This window comes from Amblyraja radiata, chromosome 7, assembly GCF_010909765.2.
Source record: "Amblyraja radiata isolate CabotCenter1 chromosome 7, sAmbRad1.1.pri, whole genome shotgun sequence".
Lineage (NCBI taxonomy): Eukaryota > Metazoa > Chordata > Chondrichthyes > Rajiformes > Rajidae > Amblyraja > Amblyraja radiata.
In genome coordinates, this window is record NC_045962.1 from 33,473,385 (window position 1) to 33,495,383 (window position 21,999).

The 21,999-nt window shown below is 45.4% G+C and overlaps 1 protein-coding gene across 3 annotated transcripts in view; it reads right to left on the minus strand.

The window, feature by feature from the left end:
• acvr1 (activin A receptor type 1) overlaps positions 1–21,999 on the minus strand; it is a 57,361-nt gene that overhangs the window by 16,987 nt on the left and 18,375 nt on the right. For all 3 annotated transcript variants that reach the window (XM_033024077.1, XM_033024075.1, XM_033024076.1), the window contains exons 2-3: positions 11,016–11,089; positions 9,107–9,370 (exon numbers count right to left, since the gene is read on the minus strand). In XM_033024077.1, the coding sequence (XP_032879968.1) occupies positions 9,107–9,370; positions 11,016–11,082 (331 nt within the window). In that variant the 5' untranslated portion in view covers positions 11,083–11,089. The remainder of the gene's footprint in view (positions 1–9,106; positions 9,371–11,015; positions 11,090–21,999) is intronic.

Sequence of the window (21,999 nt, forward strand, 5' to 3'; positions counted from 1 at the left end):
TGGATTTAAATAAACTATTAATTTATTCTATTTTATTAATTAATCTATTGTCAGATAATATATATTAATTTATAGCCCTGCTGGTGCATACTTCCATAGTTAGTGAAAAGTATACCCATTACTACCTGGTGTAAGAATAGACTGTGCAATTGCAAATATGGGTCAGTGGAAGAATTGTGTGTCAAGAAGGAACTACAGATGCTGGTTTATACCAAAGATTGACACAAAATGCCGGAGTAACTCAGCGGGTCTGGCAGCATCTCTGGAGAAAAAGGACGGGTAACATTTCGGGTCGGCACCCTACTTCAGACTGCAGAATCTAAAAGTGTCCCTGGGATTGTGTGCAGCATAGTGTTAGTGTACAGAGCTCAGTTTAGTTTATTGTCACGTGTACCGACCGGACTACAGGTAAAAGCTTTAGTTGCATGCTAACCAGTCAGCAGAATGACAATACATGATTACAATCGAGTCATCCACAGAGTACAGATACATGATGAAGGGATTAAAGTTTAGCGCAAGATAAAAGCCAATAGTCCGATCAAAGATAGTTTGAGGGTCACCAATGAGATAGATAGTAATCCAGGACCGCTCTCTAGTTGTGGTAGAATTGTGAAGGGCCGATTGCTGGTCAGCGCAGACTCAGTGGGCCAAAGGGCATGTTAATTTATTCTATTTATTTTATTAATTAATCTATTGTCGGATAATATATATTAATTTATAGCCCTGCAAGTCTAAAGTCAAGGCATTGGAAAGGATGCAGAGGAGGTTTGCCAGAATGCAGCCTGGTTTAGAGGCTATTAGCTACAGGAAATGTTTGGACAGACATTGGTTGTATAGATGTTGCAGATAAAGAATATTTATTTTATATTCCTCTCCGATCTGCGGTATTGAGGTATCTTGTTCAACACCAGATGGCCGAGCGCGAGTTTTAGACATGGTGCCAAAATCTCGCGACTCATGCAGGCGGTCTCAGAAGAAAAACTTTGCCAAGAACCATTAACCAAGAGATTAACTTATTGCACTAAAAGTTATTCCCTTTATCGCGTATCTGTACACTGTGGGTGGCTTGATTGCAATTATGTATAGTCTTTCCGCTGACTGGTTAGCACGCAATAAAAAGCTTTTCACTCTCTCGGTACACGTGACAAGAAACTAAACGAAAAGACTTTTAACTTGCAAAACCAAAGAGAAAAAACAAATAATTAAATAGAGCTGGTTGCCCCACCCAATTATACTTCAAAACCACAGTAAATGAAGATGCCTGAAGCAGTAGGTTATATGAAATGAACCGCCAGGTGAGCTACTTATTGCAGGTTCAATAACCAAAAGATCATAGGGCATAGGAGAATTAGGCCATTCAGCCCCTCGAGTCTACTTCACCATTCAAATCATGGCTGATCTACTTTTCTCTCTCAACCCTATTCTCCTGCCTAATCTTTGACACCTGTACTAACCAATAATCTATGAATCTCTGCTTTAAAAATACCCAGTGACGATCTCCACAGCCAATTGTGGCAATGAATCGACAGATTCACCACCCTCTGATTAAAGAACATCTTCATCTCCATTCTGAAAGTGCATCCTTTCATTCTGAGGCTGTGCCCTCTGGTCCGAGACTCTCTCACTAGTGGAATCATGCTCTGCATATCCACTTAGACCTTTCATTATCTGGAAGGTTTGAATGAGACCCCCTCCTTCATCCTTCTAGATTCCACGTCATCCTTCTAAACTCCAGCAAGTACAGGCCCAGAGACTTCCAACTATATTTAAAGGATAGGTACAAGGATATGGACCAAACACAGGCAAATGGGATGAGCTTGTATGGGGCATCTTGGACGGATGAGTGGGGCCGAAGGGCAACGTTGCCCTGCTGTATGACTATACAGGGCTTGAAATTAACGGTTGCCCGGGTGCCAATGGCAACCTACAGTCCCGCCAGGCAACCTGAAAGCCATGCACCCGGGACACCTCTCGTTTAATCCTGAGCCGCCCCTCTCTCTATCTCTCTCTCTCTCTCTGTCACTCTATACCTCCGCCCGCCATTTGTGTCCGGGTCTCAGCTCGGGTCTCGGCTCGGCCGACCGCCTTATACATGCGCACTGCCACGGCCTGCACATCCTCCCCCTGCACATGCGCACAACCACGACCAGCACATCATCGGCCGTGGTTGTGCGCACTGCCACGGAAACTGGTCGGCGTCGGCTCCTTTCTCCCTCCCTTTGCATTGTGGGAGATCTTGTCGCCATTGCTGTCCAGTCGCCGCCTCACCGCGACCGCTGAAAACCAACGCAGAATCACTGCCTGGAGCTGGAGTAACTCCCTGGAGTAACTCTTGCTTCTTGGTTTCTTGGTCCTCCAAAAATATTCCAAATGGAATTCAAACTGGAGTGGACCCACCACCACCAAACTCCAAACTCCAAATAACAGCCTATTGCATTTTATCTGTTTATTTATTGTGTATATATATGGTCTATGGTATATAGACACACTCAACCTTTATCTCCTGTTCTGTATTATGTTTACATATTCTGTTGTGCTGCAGCAAGCAAGAATTTCATTGTCCTATCTGGGACACATGACAATAAAACTCTCTTGACTTGGACTTAAGCAAAAAAGGGTTCTTGGGGGAAAAAGAGCCACCTTAAATTTAGGTGCGTCTGGTTGGGTACCTATGGTAGGGTGAAGACTATTCCATGCTTTAATTGTGCGGGGGAACTCCATGGAGCAGCCAACATCTCTGAATAGAAGAAATTGGGTGACGTTTCGGGTAGAGACCCTTCTTTAGATTTCCTCTGGTTTTAGTGTTTTTAGTTTAATTTAAAGATACAGCGTGGAAACAGGCCCTTCGGCCCACCGAGTCCACACCGAACACCGATCACCCGTACACTAGTTCTATCCCAGACATCAGCGACGCAAGTCAAGAGTCAAGAGTGTTTTATTCTCTCACGTCCCAGTTAGAACAATGACATCCTTACTTGCAGCAGCACAACAGAATATGGAAACATAGTACTCTGTAAACAATGTTATAAATGAGAAAGCAAAATTCCATACAGACAGCACCCATATTCAGGATCAATTCCGGGTCTCTGGCAATTTTAGGCAGCAACTTTATGGCCAATGTACTGCCCCATAGTCTTGAACTGAATTAAAACATAATGGGGGGACATAGCGTCACTTAGAGATTTAAGACTGAAAATGGATAGTTTCTTTTTTTTTTAGTAACCAAAGTTATCAACGCATAATTTTGTGAGTGTTGGAAAATAAAATATAGTGGCACAGCTGGTGGACTTGCTGCCTCACACGCCAGAGATCTGTGTTCGATCCTGTTCTCGGGCACTGTCAGTGTTGAATTTGCACATTCTCCCTGCAAGCATGTGGGTTTCCTCCCACATCCCAAAGACGCATTGGCCTTGTAGGTTAACTTGTCACTGTAAAATTACCCCTAATGTGTAGGGAGTGGGTGAGGAAAGTGGGATAACAGAACTGGTGTGAATGGGTAGACTGAAATGCTGGAGAAACGCAGCAGGTGAGGCAGCATCTATGGAGCGAAGGAAATAGGCGACGTTTTGGGTCGAGACCCTTCTTCAGACTGATTGAGGGTGCGGGGGGGGAGGGAAGAAGAAAGGAAGAGGCGGAGACAGTGGGCTGAGGGAGACCTGGAAGCGGAGGAGAAAGCAGGGACTACCTGAAATTGGAGGTCAAAGTTCATACTGCTGGGGTGTAAACTGCCCAAGCGAAATATGAGGTGCTGCTCCTCCAATTTACGATGGGCCTCACTCTGGCCATGGAGGAGGCCCAGGACAGAAAGGACGGATTCGGAATGGGAGGGGGAGTTGAAGTGCTGAGCCACCGGGAGATCAGGTTGGTTATTGCGAACCGAGCGGAGGTGTTGGGCGAAGCGATCGCAAGCCTACGCTTGGTCTCACCGATGTAGATCAGCTGACATCTAGAGCAGCGGATGCAATAGATGAGGTTGGAGGAGGTGCAGGTGAACCTCTGCCGCACCTGGAAAGACTGCTTGGGTCCTTGAATGGAGTCAAGGGGGGAGGTAAAGCGACAAGTGTAGCATTTCCTGCAGTTGCAAGGGAAAGTGCCAGGAGAGGGGGTGGTTTGGGTGGGAAGGGACGAATTGACCAGGGAGTTACGGAGGGAGCGGTCTCTGCAGAAAGCCAACAGGGGAGGAGATGGGAAGATGTGGCCAGTGGTGGGATCCCGTTGGTAGACAAAGCTGGAGAAAATCAGCAGGTGAGGCAGCATCTATGGAGCGAAGGAATAGGCGACGTTTCGGGTCGAGACCCTTCTTCAGACTGATGTCGGGAGGGATGGGGGCGGGAAAAAGAAAAGAAGAGGCGGAGACAGTAGGCTGTGGGAGAGCTGGGAATGGGCGGGCAAGGAGGGCGAAAGCAGGGACTACCTGAAATTGGAGAAGCCAATGTTCATACCGCTGGGGTGTAAACTACCCAAGGAAAATATGAGGTGCTGCTCCTCCAATTTGCGGTGGGCCGCACTCTGGCCATGGAGGAGGCCCAGGATAGAAAGGTCGGATTCGGAATGGGAGGGGGAGTTGAAGTGCTGAGCCACCGGGAGGTCAGGTTGGTTATTGCGAACTGAGTGGAGGTGTTGTGCGAAGCGATCGCCAAGCCTGAGCTTGGTCTCTCCGAGGTTGATCATAGTCAAGTCAAGTCAAGTCAAGTTTATTTGTCACATACACATACGAGATGTGCAGTGAAATGAAAGTGGCAATGCTCGCGGACTTTTGTGCAAAAAGACAAACAACCAAACAAACTATAAACACAATCATAACACACATATACCTTTACATAATAAATAATGGAAGGAAAAACGTTCAGTAGAGTTAGTCCCTGGTGAGATAGGCGTTTACAGTCCGAATGGCCTCTGGGAAGAAACTCCTTCTCAACCTCTCTGTTCTCACCGCATGGCAACGGAGGCGTTTGCCTGACCGTAGCAGCTGGAACAGTCCGTTGCAGGGGTGGAAGGGGTCTCTCATGATATTGTTGGCTCTGGAGTTGCACCTCCTGATGTATAGTTCCTGCAGGGGGGCAAGTGAAGTTCCCATAGTGCGTTCGGCCGAACGCACTACTCTCTGCAGAGCCTTCTTGTCCTTGGTAGAGCAATTCCCAAACCAGATGGTAATGTTCCCGGACAAGATGCTTTCCACCGCCGCTGCGTAGAAGCACTGGAGGATCCTTGGAGACACTCTGAATTTCCTCAATTGCCTGAGGTGGTAAAGGCGCTGCCTTGCCTTACTCACGAGTGCTGAGGCGTGTGATGCCCATGTCATATCCTCGGAGATGTGGACTCCCAGAAATTTAAAACAGTTCACCCTATCCACAGGATCCCCATTTATCCTCAATGGAGTGTACGTCCTCGGATGATGTGCCCTCCTAAAGTCCATGATCAGCTCCTTCGTTTTTTTGATGTTCAAGAGGAGGCTGTTATCCTGGCATCAGAGTGCTAGACCAGCCACCTCCTCCCGGTAGGCCTTCTCATCGTTGTCTGAGATCAGGCCCACCACCACAGTGTCATCAGCAAACTTCGCTGATCATGCGCTGAATAATCCAACCAGATTTTTGTTTGGAAGTGGAAAGAGATAATAGAAATTGCATTCATTGCAACGTGTAAAAAGAGATGAGATACTGTATTGTAATTTTGCTGCATGTCATTGTGGGATATATCATGTCTTGATTGGTGAATATGTTTAGTTTGCGACTTTATTTGAAGCAGAAATAATATGTGAATGCTTCATTGAGCACAATTCCGACTGGTAACTACGTACTTCGTCCGAGCACATTATCGCACGCGTCATGCAAGCCGTCTTAAATGACCACCTAAACTGGGGGGTGGGAGGAGGGGGGGTGGGAGGAGGGTGTCCCCCTCCCATTGGTACGGTACCATATAATAACCATATAACAATTACAGCACGGAAACAGGCCATCTCGACCCTTCTAGTCCGTGCCGAACAGGACTGGTACGTTTGCATTTTACAGCTTGAAATTGTGCAATATGGTGCACACTGTAGCGAGTCTTTTAACTTACACTTGAATGCAATATATATGCTTAAAATTGGATTGGAGCGTTTTTGAAAGGGGGTAGGCTGAGCGATCACTGATCACTGGCCTTGGGGGTACCCGGTGAAGGAGTGGAGCAACCGAGTGGGGAGAGGGTGTGGCAGAAGGGTGTCCCCCTACCAAGGGTATGAACTTTTTGAAATTTGATGTATTAATATCATGTTTTAGTGCACTGTAGAAGTATGATTTCGATGTTTTTTGTATTAAGTATTTTTAAAGAGGTAACTTTTTAAGGCGTAACTTTATCCACACAAAGGGTGATAGGTGTATGGAACAAGCTACCAGAGGAGGTAGTTGAGGCAGGGACCATCCCAACATTTAAGAAAAAGTTAGACTGATACATGGATAGGACAGGTTTGGAGGTATGGACCAAAAGCAGGTAGCGTAGCTGGGACATGTTGGCGGGTGTGGGCAAGTTGCGCCGAAGGGCCTGTTTTCACACTGTATCACTCTATGACTACATTATACCTCCACCATGCATTAATGCTTCAAAATCAAGTGATCGAGTTTTATTGCCATATACTCAAGCATAGAAACATAGAAAATAGGTGCAGGAATAGGCCATCGGCCCTTCGAGCCAGCACTGCCATTCAATATGATCATGGCTATTCATCTAAAAGCAGTACCTCTTTCCTGTTTTTCCCCATATCCCTTGATGTCGTTAGCCCCAAGAACTAAATGTAACTCTCTCTTGAAAACATCCAGTGAATTGGCCTGCACTGCATTCTGTGGCAAAGAATTTCACAGATTCACAACTCTCTGCGTGAAGAAAGTTTGTTCTCATCTCAGTCCTAACTGGCCCCCTCTTTATTCTTAAACTGTGACCCATGGTTCTGAACCCCAACATCGGGAACATTTTTCCTGCAGTTACAGTAAGTGAAAATCTAGCAGGCAAGCAGGATGCTTTCACCAACCACCCCCATTTGAAGTCCACTATCTTCCACCGTTTCTATCCAGTGCTTGGTACTTACTTCCAGCAGCCACTGGTTGTCCTTCAGGATGCACCGAGCCGCAGCCCGATCCATGCCAGTCACCTGGGCGAATTCGGCACAGACTCTCTCTCCCCACTCTCTTCCGCTCTCTCTCCTCTCAACCCCCTCCCTCTCCCCTCCCCCTCTCTCCTCTCTCTCCTCTCCCCCCTCTCTCCCCTCTCACTATCTCCCCTTCCCTCTCTCTCCCCCCCCTCTCTCTCTTCCCCTCTCCCTCCCACCTCACTCTCCCTCTCTCTCGTCCCCTCTCCCCCCTAACTCTCTCTCCCCTCCCTTTCCCCTAACTCTCTCCCTCTCTTTCTTCTCCCTCTGCCCTCGCTTCTCCCCCTCTCTCTTTCTCCCTCTCTATCTCCCCCCCTCTCCTCACACTCTCCCCTCTCTGTCTCTCCTCTCACCTATCTCTCTTCCCCCTCTCTCTCTCTCTCATTCTTTCTCCCTCACCTCACTCTCCCCCTGGCTCTCTCCTCTCTCTTTCTCCTCTGTCTCTATCTCCTCTTTCTCTTTGCCCCCCATCTCTCTCTTTCCCCCTCTCTCCCTCTCTCTTTTACCACCCCTCTCTCTTCCCCCACTCCCATTCTCTCCTAACCTCTCCACCCCCTCTCTCTTCCCTCTCACCCCTCTCCCATCTCACTCTCCCCCTCTCTCTCCCCTACCTCTCCCCCCTCTCTCTCTCCCTCTTCATTCACTCCCGCTCTGTCTCTCCCCTCTCTCTCCTCTCGCCCCTCTCTCTCTCTCTCTCTCCTCACTGTCTCCCTGTCTCCTTCCCCTCTCTCTCTCTCTCTCTCTCCACCTCCCTTTGAGAGTCTGTCCCTTCGGCACAGAGACTCATGCGGCAGCGGCGCAACGCTTCCGACGCCTCCGACGGCCCGGGGACTCTTGCACTGTCCGGAGTGCTCCATGGCCGGAGCTGCAGCGAACGTCTGACTCGACAGCCCCGCAAACACTCACCAGTCCCGGCTCCCCGCATCTTTTCCCGCCGCTGGTTCTGCTCCCATCCCTCCCTCAGCCCCGGCTCTCCAACACCCGCGGACCATGCAGTTTATCAGAGATTTGAAATTTTCGTTGATCACCGAATTTCTCACCACAGAGCGTGAGAAATTTCTGATCAGCGTGAGCGCGTGAGAGTTTGCTTGAGGGCGTGATTCTCACGCTCAAAGCGTGAGAGTTGGCAGCCCTGCATTTGGCAACCTAAAAAGCTGCCGAGGTTGCCCGGCTGGTAACAGGAAAAAAAAAAAAAAAAGTGAGAGCCCTGCTATACCACAGTGCACAATTTAAAATAAATCATTCCAACAGTCTCCTGGGTTCCTTTTCTCCAGAGATGCTGCCTGACACGCTGAGTTACTCCAGCATTTTGCATCTGTCTCCTGTCTCTCCTGAGCTTTATCATTGCATTCTTCAAAACTTTCAGAAGAACAAAAAGTTTGCAAATGGCACGAGAGTACATCCTTTGAGTCCAGTTAATTCAAGACCATGTACTGAGCTAAGTCTATGCCTCACAGATAAAGTCTCCCTGATACGACAGCGTGCAAATTAGGACTTTGTATATTACATGTTGGCCTACCACATGTAAAAAGGGCAAAGCAGTGTTCTAACAGACAGCAAAGATCCAAATATAAAAGTTTAGTTTAGAGATACAGCCTTTCACACGAGTACTATGTTATCCCACTTTCTCATCCACTCCATACACACTAGTGGCAATTTACAGAGGCCAATTAACCTATAAACCCTCACGACTTTCGGAGTTACTTTCAACCTTTGACTTCAAAGATGGAGTGTGGAAACAGGCCCTTCGTGCCGACCAGCAATCACCCCGAACATTAGCACTATACCACACAGAGAAAACCCACGTGGTCACAGGGAGAACGTACAAACTCCACACACAGACAGCGGCTGAGGTCAGGATTGAACCCCGGTCTCTGACACTGAGTGTCAGCAGCTCTATCAGCTATGCCACTGTGCCGTCCCTGCCAATTGTTTTTTGGAAACCATTAATGATCTAAGGAATGAAGGAAAAGAGATAGGTTTTACCTTTTGATGGCAGTTGAGCTGTGATGTTCATATTACACAAATAGCCCCGGCAACACACGACTGTTTGATCTGCTGATGGCGGAGTTTTGCACGTTAGCTTGCCCTGTTCATACACTTCAAAGCAACCTTTCTGATAAACAGGATGTCCGTCATTTATGCTGAGCGATGCAAAGCACTGTTGTCCAACACACTGGTTCTCTCCTCCACAAAACATCCCTTCACACACGCATTTGAAATGATTGCTCTTCAGCTTTTTTTCCTTATCTACGAAGCAAAATTCAAAACATCACTTGATGAGCAGACTTCAGACTCCGGTCAATTAAACACGCAACCAAATTTATAGATGCTTTACCAAGAATGAAGACAAAGATGTATGGAAGCTAAATTTTCCCTAATTGGTCAATGTTAGATAAGCATCTCAAAGAATCACAACTATAATTTTCAAATGCTAAGAGATGCTGCCTGACCCGCTGAGTTTCTCCAGCATTTTTGTGTACCTTTTCAAATGCCAGTTAGTTTCGGCGAAAATAATGAGCATTTGACATGTTAACTCTTTCGAGGCATAGAGTCACACGGCACAGAAACAGGCCCTCCGGCCCAACCTATCTATGCCAACCAAGATGCCCCATCTAGAATAGACGCATTTTCCCATGTTTAGTCCATATCCCTCTAAACTTTAGATGGACACAAGATACTGGAGTAACTCAGCGGGTCAGGCAGCATCTCTGGAGAATAGGGACCTCTACTTTCAGTCTGAAGAAGGGTTCTGAAGCGTCACTTATTTATTTTCTCCAGAGATGCTGCCTGACCCACAGTTACTACAGTATTTTGTGTCCATCTTCGATGTAAACCAGCATCTGCAATTCTTTCCTGCACATTCCCTCTAAACCTTTTCTATCCATAATTTGGATGTACACCAATGAAAATACACCAATACAGGAACAGGCCCTTCAGAAAGGAAATTAACAAAAGGTAAGAGATGGCAGGAACCCGGAGAGTGAAAAATACAAATAAAATAATTAACACGGACAGTGCAGAACAGATTGTGCTGATGGAGAGGGAAAAAAAAAATCATCAATCTCACAAATGGATTACACTGCATCAAAAAAGGCCGGTTCTAATTCAGTTGGAAAGAAAGTTATCAAGTTATAGAATTCAATCACGTCTGGAAGACTGCAATGTGCCCAGAAGGCCTAACAAGTTTACCTTGGGAGGTACACAAAAATGCTGGAGAAACTCAGCGGGTGCAGCAGCATCTATGGAGCGAAGGAAATAGGTGACGTTTCGGGCCGAAACCCTTCTTCAGACTTCGCTCCATAGATGCTGCTGCACCCGCTGAGTTTCTCCAGCATTTTTGTGTACCTTCGGTTTTCCAGCATCTGCAGTTCCTTCTTGGACACGTTTACCTTGGGCATTGTTATAGCAGCACCAAATGCCACATAGGTAGGCCAAAGTGGGGAGTGGGAATAGAATTAAAACTAAAGTTCCAACTCATTTCCGTCTGAATGGTCTGAATTCAGGTTCTCCACGAAAATGATCTGCTTCCGGTTTCTCCGGCACCATGGGAGGCCACATGTTGTAAACACCAAATGCATTATGTTAGACTGGAGGCCATGGTTTTGTTTAATGAGCCACCTTGAGATGCTTCACTGTGCACTTGCTATAATGTTAACATGCAACAGTTAATTGTAGCAAACAAGGAATTGCAGATGCTGGCTTATACCAAATAAATACACAAAATGCTAAAGAAACTCAGCGGGTCAGGCAGCATCCCCGGAGAACCACAGATAGTTGATAGTTGTCAGTCTGACCATGAAACGTCACCTATCGTGTTCTCTAGAGATGCTGCCTGACCTGCTGGGTTACTCCAGCACTTTGTGTCTTTCTATAGTTAATTGTTATGCCTTACCTTCACAACGAACACTTAGAAAAGCCAGCGTCGTCATCAGAGGAAGAATCATCGTACCAGTCAGCATTGTAGAACTAAAACAAAAAACAAATTACGAGGTCAATTTAAATAATCTTTACCTCGTCAGGGTAGTTTTCTAAAATTCCAAAGGGGATAATGTACCAGCAAATGAAGAAACAATTGCAATCCACAAATACAGACATAGACATTATATTTGTGTCATCCAAACACACCCTAGCCCCGGGATATTTTTGAAACCATAGTCCCAGTTATCCAACCAGCTTGCATGCTTCACAATGTGATTTTTCTCAAAATAGGTTATCTGGCTCCATCCAACTCTGTGTTTAGACAGCTGAAAGCTCGCCACAGACTTGGAAACTGTCAGCATTCAGCTGGTCACCACTTGACTGAGATAATGCTGAAAGCCACCAGATTTCACATTCACGGTTACCAAAGATCTTTAAAAATGTTAACACGCCAAATATTTAACCAAGAGATTTTTTTTAAATAACCCTGATGCAAAAGGAAGCAAGTTATATTTCAGTGCTGAACACCCTTGCCCTCTGCTTGCCTTCATTAACAAGGGAAAACGGCAGCCATCCAAAGAGTAGGCTGTGGGAGCAGAAACAGGCTCAGTGGTGCATTCTATTCAAATTGTGTGTCACTTGAGACTTGGTCACCGAAGAACAGCACAGCCCCACAAAGTAAATGGGAGAACAACCTTCACTACCTGCAAGACTCGTGGCTCCATATGCAGCACCCAGCAGGACATCCAGGGTCCCAGCCTCTACGTTGAGGGCCAGAGGGGGCCCTCCCCCGACCCCCCCCCCCCCCCACTCAAAACACAGATGGGGTTATCACCCAAGGGGGGCATGTACAAAGCATATGCACTAACTCTACCATTTACAAAAGCCAGCCACGCTATGTAGGGTCCACCACTAAAAATATATACGTTTAAGAAAGAACTGCAGATGCTGGAAAAATCGAAGGTAGACAAAAATGCTGGAGAAACTCAGCGGGTGAGGCAGCGTCTATGGAGGGAAGGAATAGGTGACGTTTCGGGTCCCGAAACGTCACCTATTCCTTCGTTCCATAGATGCTGCCTCACCCGCTGAGTTTCTCCAGCATTTATGTCTACTAAAAATAAATAAATAACTTTGCACTGTTTTCTTATGTATATATTGTTGTCACATTATGTACAGACTACCACTAAAAATATATAAAGAGCTTTGCAATATTTTCTTTTGAATATATTTTTCATGGACAACAATGCCGCATATGGAGGCCCTGTGGGCAGTTCTGGTTGCCTCATTACAGGATGTGGAGGCTTTGGAGAGGGTGCAGAGGATGTTTACCAGAATGATGCTTGGATTAGGGGCTGTAGTTTATAAGAGGAAGGTGGACACAATTTGACATTTTTTCCACAACAGGTTGAGGGGATAATTATGAAAGGCATGGATCGGTTAGACAGTCAGAATCTTTTTCCCGGGGTGGAAAATGTCAAACACTAGAGGGCATAGCTTTGTGAGAGGGGCAAAGTTTAAAGATGTGCGGGGCACAGATATTGTAGGCCGATCGGCCTGTTCCTGTGCTATAATTTTCCATGTTCTATGTAAAGTTTATTTTTTTTAATTTAAAAATCACAAACTCTCCACTTCTACAATAAAAAATGTTTTCTGCTGCAGATAAACTCTAAAAACACAATTGCTCATATGAAAATAGTGTCACAAGTCAATGCAATTATGCATGCCTGGGCCAGACTTGCATGACTCAACCTACTGTGCAAACTCTAGAAGCTGTAACCAGCTCTGTATCCAAGACAACTCCCTGTACTAGATACTCAAAGCCAATCAGTCTTTGGTAAATGCTCTCTGGGATTAGAGATGGGGGAATGGTAAACAAGGAGAGACAACACACACAATTCCCAACACTCCAAAGATGAACCCAAGTTTTGGACTCAGTGGTTCAGAACAAAGTCTGGTGTAGAAATACACACTAGGTATAAAAACCATACCAACAAAGTCTATAGGAAACACTGCCTCAAAAGGGCAGCCAATATCAAAAGACCCACACCACCCTGGCCACACTCCCATTTCACTCCAGCCATCGGGATGAAGGTACAGGAGCCTGAAAATCGTGACCACTAGGTTCAAGAACATCTTCTTCCCAACAACCATTAGACTCCAAATACTGTACAACACAAACTCAACAACAATGATCTTATAGACTATATATCTGGTTTAGTTTATTGTCACATATATCGAGGTGCAGTGAAAAGCTTTTTGTTGGGTGCTATCCAGTCAGCTGAAATACACGACTACCATCGAGCCATTCAGTGTACAGATACAGGATAAAGGGAATAATGGTTGCACTAAGGACTTTGGTTTTGTAAACTAATATTAGTTGTTAGTTTATTGTATTATGATTATATCTACACATTATTACAGCTACAGCAAGTTGGAGTTTCATTTTTCTGTTGTCAGTACATATGACAATTAAACACTCTTGATTCTAAGCTATTAACGAGTCCAAATGAAATCAGTAGCCCGAAAGCCTACAGAACATAAAGTTAACAATGCTTGAATAAACATGAAAAATAAAATAGCCTCCGGTTTTTACAGTCAAGGCTGGGGAAGGTGGATGGTACAGCACTTTGGGCTGTCGAAGCTCTTAAAAGATGAAACCACTATTAGAAGCCCAACTACTGCTGGAATCATGTTTCTGAATTTCAGGATGTCTGCTGTTGGATCTGTGCATTAGGCAGCCACATCTGGTCAAATGTTTGTTTGAGACTATTTTCACATTTCAAAATCAATGTCACGATTTACATTCGGTAAACAAACAAACATTAAACCATCCCATTGGGTTTTTTTTAACATCACGAACCAAGCGCTGGCGTAGTGGAGTTAGAATATCACCCTGGGATTATGAAAAATAAGCATGGTAGATTCTGAGATCTAGGTATACACATGGTAGTTAAGAGATAGAGTATGGAAACAGGCCCTGCAACCCACAGAGTCCACACGGACCATCGATTACCTGCACACTAGTTCTATGTTATGCTAGTTTTGCATCCCACACTCACACACACACACACACACTAGGGGCAATTTACAGAGGGTCAATTAACCTACAAACCTGCACGTCTTTGGAATGCAGGAGGAAACCGGAGCACCCGAGGAAAACCCACACGATCACTTTATCTTTGCACTGTGGACGGCTTGTGGATAGCCTTTTTTATGGACTAGACAGCACACAAACAAGTTTTTCACCGCATCACAGTACATGTGACAATAATAAACTAAATTAAATAAAATCAAGCCACACACAAGTATAAGGAATATTTAAATGGTTACTTGAATCAGTTTGATCTTTTTTTAATCTATAGAGCAAATATTCTACAAAATCTGAAAAGACGTAGATAAACCAATGGAGGAAAACAATTCTAGTATTTAATTCAGTGGAATTGAAGCAGGCACTGCAACAGGTTTTACTCCTTATGTGAACCAAATGTAACTGATCTCAACCAAAACAGAAGTATTAAAGATACTTTTGAAGAAGTATAGCAAGTTTGAAGAAAGGCCCCGACCCGAAACATCACCTATCCATGGTCTACAGAGATGTTACTGGACCCGCTGTGTTATTCCAGCACTTTGTCTTTTTTTGTAAATGAGCATCTGCAATTCCTTGTTTCTACATATGAAAGATATAGGTTGCTTCATGTGGACAGTTTGTATGCAAAATGTAACAAATAAATATTCCACCTGACTATACTGCAAAACACAATTAATGCCAGATTTTTGATGTGATTGATTGAGCATTGAAACAGGTCCTTCATCTCACTGTGTCAATGCCGACCACAAATGGGATGAGATACAAAATCTAAAGTAGCGGCCAGCGGCGAAAAAGTTCCACACCACACATCAGGCCTAAGTTTAGCTACCTGTGGGAAGGTTCATGTTTGGAACAATAAGCGTTTCCGACCAAAGATCATAGAGCGGAGCAAGATGCGCCACTCAGCGAAATAAGTATAGTATGACGTGTGTGATTGTCTACGCCATTTTATCGGGCTGCCCCCACACAGTCATGGCGTCCACAGCTACAGCTCACTGTTCGGTATAAATTGCTCTAATCGCCGATGTGGACGACTCAACCTGTCTTTCTTCAGGTTCCCCAACAACAAAGAAAGGTGAGGAAATATTATTCTTTTCTGTCGATATTATTCTGTCCTGAAAATGTTATTTCAGTCCCCCTCAACACTCATTGGGAAACTAGGTTTGTTGGTACATTAGAAAGTTACTGGATTAAAAAAAAAATAGATTTATACTTACCACAATAATAAAGTCATCAATTTTTGTTCTTCTGTACATTTTTGTTTTTGTTCGTGTAAGGCAGGAGTCTCCAAAATATGGTCCGTAGGACACATCAGGCCCATCACGAGATTTTAAGCTCAGATTCAAGTCGGGGAGAGCAGCGGCCAGGGACTGCTCTCAGTGTTTTAACCGATTAGATCCCTCGAATTGTAACCGATTAGATCCCTCGAGACATCACAGAGCCGCCCTGAAGAAGGGTGCAATGGTGCTGTGCGGGGTTCGGCAGTGGTCAGAATGGGATTATAACGTGCATTATAACGTGCCATCGTTCCTCTCTCTCCCCCATCTCTCTGCCCCGTCTCTCTCTCTCTCTCTCTCCCTGTCTCTCCGTCTCTGCCTCTCTCTCTCTGTCTCTACCCTATCTGCCTCTCTCTCTCTCTCTCTCTCTCTCGGTCTCTACCTTATCTGCCTTTCTCTCTCTCTCTCTCCGTCTCTGCCTTTCTCTCTCTCTCTGTCTCTGCCCCATCTGCCTTTCTCTCTCTTCCTCCTCCTCTCTCTCTCTCTCTCTGCCTGAGAGTTGGCAGCCCTGCTAGTGTCTTGGGTCCAAAAATGGATACAAAGAAAATACTTTAAATGGTCTATGTAAGAAGATATAAATAAGCTCTTCTACATTGAAGGTAAATTGACATATTAATGGCAAAATGCATCCTCAATATACAGGTCTCTCTCCACAACTGAAAGCGATTGCACTTAAGTGATATATCATCCATTCTGCAGATATGTAGTTATAATCATTTTTTTTCTTCTTAAACTATATGAGATTTTCTGTAATTTCAGATGTCGACAGCGGGTCCAGAATATTCGTCGACAAGATCTCCTACACCAATCTCTGGTGTACTCGCTATCCCGGAATTAACCTGGTGAACCTATACTGCATTCCCTCAATAGCAAGAATGTCCTTCCTCAAATTAGGAGACCAAAACTACACACAATACTCCAGATGCGGTCTCACCAGGGCCCTGTACAACTGCAGTAGGACCTCCTTGCTCCTAAACTCAAATCCTCTTGCAATGAAGTCCAACATACCATTAGCTTTCTTCACTGCCTGCTGTACCTGCATGCTTACTTTCAGTTACTTATATTATGTTACATGATGTTAGATTGTGTTATACGAATGTTAGAATGTGTTATATGACGTTATGTGTTATATATCAGAGTGTGTTATATGACAGATTGTTAAATGACGCTACATGATGTTAGATTGTGTTATCTGTTAGATTATGTTCTATGATGTAGATTGTATTATATGACATTAGACTGTGTTATATGAAGTTACAAGGTGATAGATTGTGTTAAACAGCATTAGATTGTGTTAGACACAAAATGCTGGAGTAACTCAGTGGGACAGGCAGCATCTCTGGAGAGAAGGAATGGGTGACGTTTCGGGTCGAGACCCTTATTCAGACTGATGTCAGGGGAGTGGGCAGGATAGAGATAGATTGTAGTCGAAGACAGTAAGACTGGTGGGAGAACTGAGATGGGGGAGGGGATGGAGAGAGAGGGAGAGTAAGGGTTACTTGAAGTTAGAGAAGTCAATGTTCATACCGCTGGGGTGCAAGCTGCCCAAGCAAAATATGAGGTGCTGTTCCTCCAATTTGCACTGGGCCTCACTCTGACAATGGAGGAGACCCAGGACAGAAAGGTCAGTGTGGGAATGGGAGGGGGAGTTAAAGTGCTGAACAACCGGGAGCTCAGGTAGGTTAAGGCGGACTGAGCGAAGGTGTTCAGCGAAACGACCTGCGCTTGGTCTCGCCGATGTACAGGAGATGACACCTGGAACAGCGGATACAGTAGAGGAGGTTGGAGGAGGTGCAAGTGAACCTCTGCCTAACCTGAAAGCAGATTTAGGACACTCTGCCCATCCAAGTCCACTGCGCCATTAAATCATGCCTGATCTTTCTTTCCCTCTCAACCCTCATGTGACCGCGTGGGTTTTCTCCCACATTCAAAAGACGTGCAAGTTTGTAGGTTAATTGGCTACTGTACATTGCCCCTGGTGTGTAGGATAAAACTAGCGTATCGGGGCGGATCAGTGGGCCGAAGGGCCTTTTTCCCCCCACACTGTCTCTCTAAACTAAACAGAACAGAAAAGGCCTGAGCAAAATTAAATATGCATGGGGCTGCTCTGAAGGTTCGTTTCAACTAAATTTTGTACAAGCATTTAATATCTGCAATGAGGTCACTCTCCATAAATAATCATTTGCAAGAAAAACAGCTGCGTTTAAACTACTATAATGGACTGGGTCGCGCACTAAGGTCAAAATGTTTTGCAATCCATCCTTTGCAATGAAAAAATGAGAAAGGCCATTACAAATTATGTGTAAATATAGCACAGAAACAGGCACTTTTGCCCAAATCATCCCTGCCAACCAAGAGGCTCCATCCCAGCTATTCCCATTTGCCCATATCTAGACCATATCCCTCTCAACGTTTCCTATATATGCCTTTATAAGTTAAGTACCTGTCCCAGCAACTTCCTCTGGCAGGTCATTCCATAAACCACAATTTTGTGTCGTCCTTCAGGTTGCTATTACATCTTTCCCCTCTCATCATAAACCTATGCCCTGTAGCTCTCAATTCCACTACCCTGGGAAAAATACTTCATTCACCCTCATGATTTATATACACCTCTGTGTAAGATATCCCCTCTGTCTCCTGCACTCCAAGGAATAAAGTCCTAGCCTGCCGAACCTCTCCCTATAGCTCAGGCCCTCGTCCTGGCAACATCCTCATAAATCTTCTCTGCACTCTTTCCAGCTTAATGACATCTTTCCTATAGGAGGGTGACCAAAACTGCTCGCAATACTTCAAATGCAGCCTCACCAATGTCTTGTAAAATTGTAATGCAACCCTCAGCCTCTTTCACAAAAGCAACTGCTAATTATCCATCTCCATTGGTCATCTGCACAATCAAAAGGGCACTTTTCAAATAACAGACAGAAAATAGATTGGTTTGAGCAGGGGCATTGATGACAAAAACTGCCTCGAAACACAAAATGGTTCATAAAGAGATGTGCTCTAATGAAAAGTCAACGATTCATTGAACAGTTGTTGAACATAGATGGAACAAGCAAGTCCACATTGTTTGTGCCGAACATGACGCCAAGTTAAGGTTATCTTATCTGCCAGTACGTGCTCCATAACGATCTATTCCCTACTCTTCCATGTGCTATTCTAAAAGCCTCTTAAATGCCACCATCGTACAGTGCATTCAGAAAGTATTTAAACCCCTTCATTTTTTCCACTTTTCGTTACGTTACAGCCTTATTCTAAAATGGATTAAATTCTTTTTTTTTTTTAAATCATCAATACCCCATAATAAAAAAGCGAAAACAGGCGTTTAGAAATTTTTGCAAAGTAATTAAAAATAAATAACGGAAATATCACATTTACATAAGTATTTAGACCCTTTACTCAGTACTTTGTTGAGGTACCTTTGGCAGCGATTACAGCCTCAAGTCTTCTTGGGTATGATGCTACAAGCTTGGCACATCTGTATTTGGGAAATTTCTCCCATTCTTCTCTGCAGATCCTCTCAAACTCTGTCAGGTTGGATAGGGAGCGTCGATGCACAGCTATTTTCAGGTCCCTCCAGAGATGTTCGATTGGATTCAAGTCTGGGATCTGGCTGGGCCACTCAAGGACACGAAACCTTGACACTCAAGGAGACTTGTCACAAAGCCACGCCTGCGTTGTCTTGGCTGTGTGCTTAGGGTCGTTGTCCTGTTGGAAGGTGAACCTCTGCCCCAGTCTGAGGTCCAGAACGCTCTGGAGCAGGTTTTCATCAAGGATCGCCCTGTACTTTGTTCCGTTCATCTTTCCCTCGATCCTGACTAGTCTCCCAATTCCTGCCGCTGAAAAACATCCCCACAGCATGATGCTGCCGCCACCATGCTTCACCGTAGTTATGGTATTAGCCAGGTGATGAGCGGTGCCTGGTTTCCTCCAGACATGACGCTTGGCATTCAGGCCAAAGAGTTCAATCTTGGTTTCATCTGACCAGAGAATCTTGTTTCTCATGCCTTTTGGCAAGCTCCAAGCGGGCTGTCATGTGCCTTTTACTGAGGAGTGGCTTCCGTCCGGCCACTCTACCATAAAGGCCTGATTGGTGGAGTGTTGCAGATATAGTTGTCCTTCTGGAAGGTTCTCCCATCTCCACAGAGAAACTCTGGAGCTCTGTCAGAGTGAGTCACCTCCCTGACCAAGGCCCTTCTCCTCCGATTGCTCAATTTGGCTGGGCAGCCAGCTCTATGTAGAGTCCTGGTGATTCCAAAGTTCTTCCATTTAAGAATAACAGAGGTCACTGTGCTGTTCGGGACCTGCAATGCTGCAGAAATTGTTTTATACCCTTTCCCAGATCTGTGTCTCGGCACAATCCTGTCTCGGAGGTCTACGGACAATTCCTTCGTCTTCATGGCTTTGTTTTTGCTCTGACATGCACCGTCAACTGTGGGACCTTATATAGACAGGTTTGTGCCTTTGCAAATCATGTCCAATCAATTTAATTTACCACGGACTCCAATCAAGTTGTAGAAACATCTCAAGGATAATCACACATTCTCGCTGTCCGAGCACGACGTGAGGAGGGCTCTGACATGGGTGAACACGAGAAAAGCTGCAGGCCCCGATGGCATCTCGGGGCGAGTACTCAAGTCCTGTGCTACGCAGCTAGCTCCAGTGCTCACTACATTATTCAACCTCTCCCTGGACAAGTCCGTGGTCCCTGCCTGCTTCAAAAAATCCATCATTGTACCGGTACCAAAAAATGCCTCCCCAGCCTGTCTGAATGACTACCGTCCGGTGGCCCTTACCTCAGTAGTCATGAAATGCTTTGAGAGGCTGGTGAAGAAACACATCTGCACCTTCCTCCCTCGGAACATGGACCCGTTGCATTTCGCATACCGTCCGAACAGATCCACGGACGAAGCGGTCTCCCAGGTCTTGCAAACCGCTCTCTCCCATCTGGTCAGCCAGAAGGGGGGCTACGTGAGGATGCTGTTCATAGACTACAGTTCAGCCTTCAACACGATAGTCCCCACCAGACTGGCCGGGAAGCTAATGGAATTGGGGCTCAACACCTCCCTGTGTGCCTGGGTCCTGGACTTTCTCACCGCCAGGCCCCAGGTAGTCAAGATGGGATGGAATACATCGAAGTCCCTCACCCTGAGCACAGGATCGCCCCAGGGTTGCGTCCTCAGCCCCCTATTGTACTCCCTGTACACACATGACTGTGTGGCTAGGTTCATCTCCAACTCATTAATTAAGTTTGCTGATGACACTGTGGTGGTGGGCCTGATCTCAGACAACGACGAGAAGGCCTACCGGGAGGAGGTGGCTGATCTAGCACTCTGGTGCCAGGATAACAGCCTCCTCTTGAACATCAAAAAAACGAAGGAGCTGATCATGGACTTTAGGAGGGCACATCATCCGAGGACGTACACTCCATTGAGGATAAATGGGGATCCTGTGGATAGGGTGAACTGTTTTAAATATCTGGGAGTCCACATCTCCGAGGATATGACATGGGCATCACACGCCTCAGCACTCGTGAGTAAGGCAAGGCAGCGCCTTTACCACCTCAGGCAATTGAGGAAATTCAGAGTGTCTCCGAGGATCCTCCAGTGCTTCTACGCAGCGGTGGTGGAAAGCATCTTGTCCGGGAACATTACCATCTGGTTTGGGAATTGCTCTGCCAAGGACAAGAAGGCTCTGCAGAGAGTAGTGCGTTCGGCCGAACGCACTATGGGAACTTCACTTGCCCCCCTGCAGGAACTATACATCAGGAGGTGCAACTCCAGAGCCAACAATATCATGAGAGACCCCTTCCACCCCTGCAACGGACTGTTCCAGCTGCTACGGTCAGGCAAACGCCTCCGTTGCCATGCGGTGAGAACGGAGAGGTTGAGAAGGAGTTTCTTCCCAGAGGCCATTCGGACTGTAAATGCCTATCTCACCAGGGGCTAACTCTACTGAACGTTTTTCCTTCCATTATTTATTATGTAAAAGAATATGTGTGTTATGATTGTGTTTATAGTTTGTTTGGTTGTTTGGTTGTTTTTCATTTGCACAAAAGTCCGCGAGCATTGCCACTTTCATTTCACTGCACATCTCGTATGTGTATGTGACAAATAAACTTGACTTGACTTGATCAATGGAAACAGGATGAACCCAAGTTCAATTTTGAGTGTCATAGCAAAGGGTCTGAATACTTACGCTAATGTGATATTTCAGTTATTTCTTTACTACTTTGCAAGAATTTCTAAACTCCTGTTTTCGCTTCTTCATTCTGGGGTACTGTGTGTAGATTGATGATTAAAAATAATTTAATCCATTCTAAAATAAGGCTGTCAAGTAACAAAATGTGGAAAAAGTGAAGGGATCTGAATACTTTCTGAATGCACTGTATCTGACTTCACCACCACCACTCTGCAACATTTACAATTATTTACAAGGTGTATGTCTGATTTGCAGCCATCCAATCCATTCTATGCATTTTGCACCTAATTGACTGGGTCTGCAGATGTTCTTATTCTTTTCTTGCAACTTGTATCTAAGCTCTAGACACACTGGCACCACTCCGCAGCTTGTCCCAGTTCTGCAGAGAGCAATTC